This window comes from Phodopus roborovskii, unplaced genomic scaffold (genome assembly GCF_943737965.1).
Source record: "Phodopus roborovskii unplaced genomic scaffold, PHOROB, whole genome shotgun sequence".
Taxonomy (NCBI): domain Eukaryota; kingdom Metazoa; phylum Chordata; class Mammalia; order Rodentia; family Cricetidae; genus Phodopus; species Phodopus roborovskii.
This window is the reverse complement of record NW_026126410.1, coordinates 8,754,064-8,764,064: the sequence shown is the minus strand read 5'-3', so window position 1 is coordinate 8,764,064 and position 10,001 is coordinate 8,754,064. Positions and strand designations below refer to the sequence as shown.

At 39.3% G+C, this 10,001-nt stretch overlaps 1 protein-coding gene across 1 annotated transcript; it reads left to right on the top strand.

Annotated features, from left to right (window-relative positions):
- Positions 1 to 789: 789 nt before the first annotated feature.
- LOC127220746 (disintegrin and metalloproteinase domain-containing protein 29) lies at positions 790 to 3,072 on the top strand. The gene has a single exon (XM_051182673.1). The coding sequence runs from the start codon at positions 790 to 792 to the stop codon at positions 3,070 to 3,072; it is 2,283 nt and encodes a 760-aa protein (XP_051038630.1).
- Positions 3,073 to 10,001: the final 6,929 nt, after the last annotated feature.

Below are 10,001 nucleotides of genomic sequence, written 5' to 3'. Positions count from 1 at the left end.
GGTTGATTTATCTATTATGTGTTTGCATATATGACTATGAGAGTAGAGGTGTACCAAATGTGTACAGAAGCCCATAGAGACTAGATTAGGTCATTGATCTGTTAGAACAGGAGTTACAAGCAGTTGTGAGCTTTCATGTGGGTGCTGATAATGGGAGTGAGATAGATCCTTTGAAGGAGCAGGTGGTATTCTTAAGTGCTGAATCATTACCTCTTCAGGCCCTGACGCTCAAGATTTAAGTACAAATGCCAATAAATTTCTCCTTTCCTTTCTTCCTTCCTTCCTTACTGTCTGTCTCCATTCATTTATATTATTCACATTTGTGGGGCTGAGAATTGAATCCAGGACTTTGAAAATGCTAGGCAAATACTTTACCACTAATCTATATTCCCAACATTTGGTGTTTTGATCCAGAGTCTTCCTACATATCTTATCTATCTTTGAACTTTCTATCTCCTTTCTTGTCTTAGAAGTGCTGAGATTCTTGGCACATGCCACTCAAACAAGTCTTTAGTAATTCCTTGACCACACCAAAACTACCTTAATTCCTTGCTTTCCTTCCCTTCTTCCTTCCTTCCTTATTGCCATATTTTCATAACCACTCTCATCCATATTGTCTTTTATTTTATTTTACTTACAGGAATACAAACCAATGATTTGGCCCTTCCAGAGGACAGATGCCTGATTATGAACACCACACACTGGCCAGCCTAGAAGGATTCATAGTAACAATGACTCCCACACCTCATTTCTTCTTTGAACCAATGTTTTTATAGGCACATATTCATGATGACTGTGGTTGAAGCTCTGTTATTCATGAAGATGTTGTTCTTAACACAATTGCTTGGAATTTTTCTGTCTTTGCCTGGACTCACCCCAGCTGGACATCAGCGCTACCACAGTCCCACAGAAGTGGTGATTCCCTTGAAGGTAACTGGGAAATCCAGAGGCATGAAACCTCCAGATTGGATCTCTTATAGCTTGAAACTTGGAGGCCAGAGACATATTATCCACATGAAGATTAAGAATCTTTTTCTAACCAGGAACCTCCCAATGTTCACCTACTCTGACCAGGGTTCTCTGCTTGTAGATTACCCTTTCGTACAGGATGACTGCTACTATCATGGTTATGTGGAGGGTGACCCAGAATCCTTAGTTTCCCTAAACTCTTGTTTTGGGGGCTTTCAAGGACTATTAGAGATAAATAATACTGCTTATGAAATCATGCCCAAGAAATTTTCTACCAAATTTGAACATCTGGTATATAAAATGGATAGCAATAAAACAGAATCAAGCATTTCCAGCCTTATGCAAGATAACATAACATGCCAAGTAGAGTTACAAAAAACTGGTAATTCTACTCTCAAGCAAATTGGCTATGAAGGCTGGTGGACCCATGTTAGAATTGTTGAATTCGTAGTGGTTGTGGATAAGAGTCTGTATGACCACTATCAGAGTAATGACACAGTAATGATGTCAGATCTATATTCTGTGATAAGTATGGTGGATGCCATTTATGACGAAATTGGTGTTAAAATATTATTGGTTGGTTTGGAGGTTTGGAATAAGCAAAACCCTATTGTAATAGATGATGTAAGAAAATCTCTTCAGCTATATTGCCAGTGGAAAGTTGCAAACTTTATCCATCGATTAAAACATGACACAACTCATCTTTTTATATACAGGCACTTGAGAGGATTAAGTGGCATAGGTTCAACAAGTGGGGTGTGTGATCAAAACCGCAATTGTGCAATTGTTACTTTCATAGGCAGAACTTTAAACCTTCGTGCCTTTGGAGTGGCTCACCACTTAGGCCATAATTTGGGCATGGAACATGATGAAGAGACCTGTAAGTGTAGATACAAAAAATGTATAATGGACATTAGTAACCCACCAATACCCAAATTTAGCAACTGTAGTTATGATTCTTTTTGGACTTACACTGTAAATAAGGCAAGTTGTTTGCTGGAGAACATGTACACAAAGGATATCTTTAATCTGAGGCACTGTGGAAATGGTATTGTTGAAGATGAAGAGCAGTGTGACTGTGGATCTTTACGGCATTGTGCAAAAGATCTCTGCTGTATGCCAAACTGCACTCTGAGTTTGGGGTCTTCCTGCGCCTTTGGCCTTTGTTGTAAAAACTGCCAATTTTTGCCATCAGGGGAGGTGTGTAGAAAACAGGATAACATATGTGATCTTCCAGAGTGGTGCAACGGAACATCGCATAAGTGTCCAGATGATGTCTATGTGGAAGATGGAATTCCCTGTAATGATTCAGCTTATTGCTATGAAAAGCGATGTAATGACCGTAATGAATACTGTAAGAAGATTTTTGGCCACAAAGCAAAGGCTGCAAATACTAATTGCTACAAAGAAGTACACTCTAAAGGTGATCGTTTTGGACACTGTGGTCTTCAGGGACCTGGGTACATAAAATGTGAAAACAATGATGTCCTTTGTGGAAGACTTCAATGTGATAATGTGTCAGAAATTCCCCGCATGAAAGCACACAGTACTGTGCACTTTGCTGTTGTCAAAGGTTTATCTTGCTGGGGCACCGATTACCACCTTGGAACACGTGTAGATGACTTTGGTGATGTGAAAGATGGTACAGAGTGTGGTCAAGATCATATCTGCATCCGTAGGCATTGTGTACATATATCTGTACTGGACAGCAATTGTTCACCTACATTTTGTCATAAAAGGGGCATCTGCAACAATAAACATCACTGCCACTGCAACTATTTGTGGGATCCTCCTAACTGCATGATAAAAGGCTATGGAGGTAGTGTAGACAGTGGCCCACCTCCCAAGATAAAAAGGAAGAAAAAGTTTTGTTACCTGTGTCTATATCTGTTCGCTGTTTTGTTTATTTTATTGGGCTGTCTTTTCTGGCTAATTCGTTCTAGGAAAGAAAGTCAACAAGAGCCCCAAATCCAAGCTACATCTGAAAAAATAAGCAATGTTGTAAGCAGACGGCCTAGTTCAGTAGCTTCTATAAGTCGACCTCAGTCAAGAATACCATCATTACTGGCTTCAAGAACTTCATCTATAAAAACTATCAAATAAATATTAATCACTAGTGTGGCTCTCTTTATTCTTTGCTATTTTAAGTAACTTTGTTTCTGTAATTTTGTTCTTTACATTTCCAGGGGGGAAATGTGTGGATGGTATAGGTATTTTTCAGGTTCTTGTCAATAAGATATATTTTCTCATTTTATATACTTTAATTGCTATCAGCACCATTTCTGCTATAGCATACTTCTTCCTATGGGGCAATAGGACAATAAGATATGAGAATGAGTAAAGATATAGAAGAGGTATTCTTCTGATATGTTAGAGTTTCTTGAATAACCAATGTTCCATTGAGAGTGATGCATGCTTTTAACTCTCCAACTTGTTTTTTTAATGAACTCATTTCAGAACAATGCTATTTTGAGTTTCAGAGATTCCAGTGTTACTCCCAATGATGTGAATTCCAGCAATTTGAGCATTTTCACAAGTATCTAAGCAATAATCCTAGAGTACTAAGTCTAAGATCACACAGTTTTGAAAGTTGAAGTAACCCCAAGTTTTCTTTTGTTCTTTTACTTTATGTGAAATTATCCTTCTTTAATTAGTTAGTCATAGTTAATTAGGATCACAGTTTCTTTCTTAATTTCTTTTTTTCAGTAATGTTGTATCTAATTATTTATGCTCAATTATTTTTCTTCCAAGTCATTGTTATGATCTCTCTCTCTCTTTCCCTCTATCTGCCTCTGTATCCTGAACCACATTTAACACAGAGAAAAAAAAATGGAGACACTCAGCCCCCATAAGTACATAAGTAAATATCACTAAAACAAAGCTAAGTAGTTTTACTTGAAAAGGAATTTAGTATCATGGTTAAGTCCTTTGTGATTTTGATATTTGCAATATAACATTATTAAAGTTTTAAAAACAAAGGAAGTAACATTCAAGTGCTACAAAAGCTTTCCAGCACTCTAAACACCTAATCAAGAAAGCGCAACCTCCAAGGAGAAGAGGGTTTTACTTACACGAATAATTTTTCAAGACAAAATAACAACAAATATCTATCAGTAAATATTGTATCCACTGGTGAATTATTTGAAATGTTTTGAGAAAGCTGATGAGACACAATAAATTGATGAAGAAAGGGGAATAAAACTCCATTTGACCTCTATTAAATATCCTACTACATATACTATCTAGGATAATTGCCAATAATTAAATAAACTATGGCTAAAATAAAACTATTGTTAGTTAAATGAGGTATTGTATCTAGAGATATGTAAGTTATTCAAATTAGGAACTCATTTTATGCCAAGAAAACTCCAGGAACAACTCTATATCATACCGTGTGGCTGGGTGGTGAGAACTCAACCAAATGAAACCCAAGATTTCTAGCCTAAGCCCATGAGAAAATTCCAGCAATACCTCTACCAACCAGAAGCCAGATGGGCAGTTGAGCACTATTGTGATATCTTTGTGATGAGGAAGCATGGTCCTGTCCAGTGTCATGATGGACTGAGTGGGACAAGGAGACCCACATGCATGTTTGGATGGTCTGGCCCCAGCTCCAAGGAGAGAAAACAGGCCCACCTGGCACCTTGTGGTACCAAGAAGATGGACACTACTATGGTGATCAAATGTATAGTGTGAGATGGGAGAGAGAGATAAAATGGTTCATGTCCCATGGACAGAGGCATTCCTGAAGAAGTGAAAGAAGTGAGGAGTGGGCTGAAGTAGGTGGCTTGATTGCCACCCAGACCCATAGTGATATCTGGGCCTATAATGCTGTTGGAGCCCATGTCTGGGTCCATGGCTCTGATGCAGGTGTGATCTCTATTGATACCATGGTTCCTTATACCACAAAGAAGAGGGCCATGCAGAGTTGGCCTGGCCCCTACAGGCTGAACTCTAGGGAGAACTGGTTCTGTCCTTCACCAGATAAAGCACTCAGGAGAGAGAGGGCCTTACACTCACCTGGGCAGCACAATTGAGTTGACTCTGTTTGCCTGGGCATGGGCAAAGTGACCCTATGTGTGTGAAAATGGGAGAGCAGACAGCGCCCAATTTGCATGCCATGTCGTAGCATGGGTAAGAGAAAGATGGCCTCATCTCCATGCCCCTCCACAGCTACAGCATTTGAGGTACCTGAATCAGCCTCTCCCAGCTTTAGCGCTCGGGCAAACAGGCCCCACACTTCACCTGTGCAGCACTATTGATTTGATCCTATAGACAGGGATGTTGGTGAGCCAGCCCTGAGTGCGTGAGAGGAGCATAGCTAGTACCACCTCACTTGGCTGTGGTATAGTGGTGGGAGCAAGGGAAAGATGCCCTCACCCCCTTGCTCCTGCCACCTGTGGTGAGTTAGGGAGCTGACCCTCCCCCTTTTCAGCTGTAGTATTCAGGAAAATGGACTCGCCTGGACAGCACAATAGAGCTGACCTTTTTTTTTATTTTATTTTATTTTATATAACGAAGTCCAATTAAATGAAAACACACATTTATACACAATATTTGGGAATTTGGGAGTCGTTCTTTCCAAACTACTTCCTGCTGGTAAGGGGCACTGTCATGGGGGATTCTAAGAAGATGCAGAAATCCTGGCTGTAGTCTGTAAGGCTGCTTTGTCTAGCTGTTTTGAATGTAGGATCACCTTATACTCTGTTTCAGGCTGTCTGGCTTGATCAAACCATATTAGTCTAGAAGGAATCCACATCTTTTCATTTTCTGTGGAAACAAAAATAGAAATCCTTTTCCCCAGTAACTTGTCCTTCAACTTAAATTTTGGAGTCAAAGCATTTTTTTAATTTAATTTATTATTTTACATGTCGGTCCTAGTTCCCTCTCCTTCCCTCCCTCCCTCCACACCTCCCTGCCTCCTTCCCTCCCTTTTACCCTCTCTGCTCTCTCACATGCACTCTAACCACCCTCACCTCCCATCCCCCCACTCCAATTCCATATGTAGGGTAATGCCATCCAGTTGGGGTCATGTAGATCTGACAGGTCATGTGAAGTAGGGACTAGGGCTTCTCTCCTGTCTCTAGATTAAGGCAGTTATCCCTCCATGGGGGATGTGTTCGCAAAGTCCTTTTATGCACCAGGGATACATCCTGGCTCCACTGTCTGAGGTCCCTTAGACTGCTCAGTCCTTCTGGCTGAGACCCATATTCAGGGAGGCCTGAATCAGTCCCATGCTGGCTTCCCAGCTATCAGTCTAGTGGCTGTTAGCTCCTCCTTGTTCAGGTAAGCTGTCTGTATGTGTTTCTGCCAGATGATCTTCTGGGTTCCATCTGCATCTGGGTTCTAGTTAGACTCAGTGTTTATGTATGGGTGTTTGATCCTGTTTTCAACAGACATTAGTTGAGGGCTCCATGGAGAAGTTACTTGTTGATCTCACTCTCTGGGAAGGGCATTTATGATAGCCTTTCCACGGAAGCTCAAATTGTTAGTTGGGAGCAGTCTTGTAGTTCTCTAGACCTTTCTTTGTGTTCAATTTTATCTTCAAACCAATATTGGCTCCCTCTTTTATGTTCTCTCTCTCTGTCTCTGACTCTCTCTTTCCTATCTTCTATTCCTAACCAGGCTCAATCTTCCTGGTCGCACATGTTTTCCTTTCCTCCCCCTCATTTTCTCCTACTTCTCTCTCCATTCGCTGCCCCCCCCCCCACTTCACCTGAGCTCTGAGGGACTTGTCCCTTCCCAGTTCTGTGAGGGACTTTATATGAATCTCTTAGAATACACCTTGTATCCTAGTTCCTCTGGTGATGTGAATTATAGGCTGTTGATCATTTGATCTAGGTCTAAAATCCATATATGAGTGATTACATACTGAGTTCCTCTTTCTGTGACTGGGTCACCTCATTCAGGATGGTTTCTTCAAGTGCCATCCACTTGCCTGCGACTTTTAAGATACCATTATTTTTTTCTGCAGAGTAGTATTCCATTGTGTAGATGTGCCACATCTTCATTAACCATTCTTCAATTGAGGGGCATCTAGGTTGCTTCCAGGTTCTTGCTATTACAAATAGTGCTGCTATGAACATAGTTGAACAGACGTCTTTGTTGCATGGATGTGAATCCTTTGGGTATATGCCTAAGAGGGGGATTGCCAGATCCTGTGGTAAATTAATTCCCATTTTCCTGAGGAACCGCCATACTGATCTCTAAAATGGCTGTATGAGTTTGCACTCCTACCAGCAGTGGAGGAGTGTTCCACTTTCTCCACATCCTCTCCAACATAAGTCATCACTGGTGTTTCTAATTTTAGCCATAATAGAGCTGACCTTATTGACATAGTCTGGTGAACCACCAGACAATGTGAGCCTGAAGATCTGGCCCCACTCCTCATGTCACCGGGGAAAGAATTACCCAATCCCCCCTTTCCTCACTGCAAGTGGTGGATGGCACCTGAGGTAATAAGAATAGGAAAGCTGTCCCTGCTCTTCACCAGCTGTAGCACTAAAGAAAGTGGCCCCTGCACCTCTCCTGGACAGCTCAACAGAACTAGTTCTGATGGTTCAGCTGTGGGAGCAGCAACTCTGAAGAAAGAAAGCAAGAGAATTAGACCCACCCTTTGCTCATAGCTCCCTCCAGGGCAATGCTAGAGAGCTTGCCCAGCTCACCTGGTGATTAATGAGGGAAGGGGAACTGTGGCAGGCTGACCAATCTTGCAACTACCCAAACCTACCACCAGGGTTATGAGTTGGCCCACCTGAAAATCCACCCCATCTATGATCTGTTGGAGCATGTGAAGGGGCAAGCTCTACAGACCCAAGGACACAGGATCTTCACAATACAGGGCAAAAAGAAGATATTCAAGAGTGTTCCCAGTGAAGGCCGAGGATTAATATTGTTACAGAAACCAGAGACCTCAGGCTAATGACTCTTGCAAGTAAAGATATAAGGACAAAAATATTTACTGGTTTCCTTTTTCTTTTTTCTCTCAAATTTTATTCTATTTCAGAGGCGTATACAAGGGTAGAGTGTGGATATGGAGGAATAGGGAAATGAATGGGATCGAGATGCATGATGTGAAAGACACAAAGATTACATAAAAAGGAAGTTTAAAAAAGAACTTATTTTATAAAACAGCTGAATATAAGAAAAAAAAACTCCAGATTTTATTTACAGTCAGAAATAAATGCATAGAGAATGTAATAGAAATCATGAAAAAATGTAGAATATGTGAAAAATTTTCTCAATGAATTCTGAAAATTTTGATGAAATGAATGAAGGAGACACAAATAAATAGGTACACAAGATTCAGTGATATGATTCTATTTCAATGAAAAGATATTTAAAAAAAGAGTCAGAATCAGAAAGTAATATCATTGCATCTCCGAGAACAACAGCAAGCCAAGAAATATATACTGTAATAGTTATTCATCATACAAAGTTGTAAGCATAAAGACAGTATAAAATTAACAATGACATACAAAAGGGAGCCAAGTAACATTTTGTCTAATGTGCTGGACCAACCCGTGACATAGATTTAGTTCAAATTTATTCATATAAAATCAAAAGATTATTTCAGGAAAACACAAGAAAACAAATGTATGACCCTGGAGTAAGGAGAGATTCTTAAATAATAATAAAAATAGGTTTTAGATGAATTTAAGTTATTATAAACTTAATTAAAGAAAATCTACGTGTCAAATAAAACAAAATCTTGAAAAGAATGACTGCAAGACAGAGATGTACAATATATTTTTTCAGAACTCACATACAAAAGAGGATTCAGCATTTATATCACTGTGCTCTATTGCCCCTTGGAAGAATAATGGAACAGGAAGGGTTAAATGAGATGGGTGGAAAAAGAAAGGCAGAATAGAAGAGGGAACACTGAGATTGATAAAGAGAGAAAAATTTCAAAAAATCATGTGGAAGCTTGCTGTTGCAAAAGTTTCATATGCATATGTGTGCATATATATGAATATTAATATAAATATAAACATATATGTATATAAATTTAAATGGGTGTGCTAGTTAAACTTTTCTGTCTTTTATTGAAAGCAGATGTTTATTTTCATGCAATATATTCTGAATATGGTTTCTCCTCTCCTACCTCCTCAGAGATCCCACCTACTTTGTCTTCCATTCAAGTTCAGTCCCTTTCAGACTCTCCTTGTAAAACAAATAGGAATCTAAAGAATATTAAGACAAATATAAATTAATCAAAATAAGATAAAACCCACAGAAGAAAAAGAATCAAAGAAAAATCACAAGAAACATACTGACCCAGAAACACACAAATTTGTACACACAAGAATCACATATAAACACAAAAATGGAAGCCATAATGTATATAAGAAAAAGCCATATTCCCCTACATATGGTATTGTGGTGGGGGGTTGGGAGGGGAGGGTGTTTAGAGTGCATGGGAGAGGGCAGAGAGGGCAAAAGGGAGGGTGGGAGGGAGGGAGAGGGAACTGGGATCGACATGTAAAATAATAAATTTAAAAAAAAAAAAAAAAAAAAAAAACGCTTTGACTCCAAAATTTAAGTTGAAGAACAAGTTACTGGGGAAAAGTATTTCTATTTTTGTTTCCACAGAAAATGAAAAGATGTGGATTCCTTACAGACTAATGTGGTTTGATCACACCAGACCGCCTGAAACAGAGTACAAGCTGATCCTACATTCCAAACAGCTGGACAAAATAGCCCTACAGACTACAGCTAGGATATCTGAATCTTCTTCAAATCCCCCAAGACAGCGCCCCTTACCATCAGGAAGTCGTTTGGAAAGAACGACGCCCAAATTCCCAAATATTGTGTATAAATGTTTGTTTTCATTTAATTGGACTTTGTTATATAAAATTAAATAAAAAAAAAATAAAAAAAGAAAGAGCCATAGATTAAAAATAAATAAATAAAGCCCTGATTAAACATTTTAAAATTTGTAACCACTAGAGGTTAAATCACATGTTGACCTTCGTCTAATGATAGTAGGGGATTTCAATACCCCACTCTTTTATTTTGCTTTGTTTTGT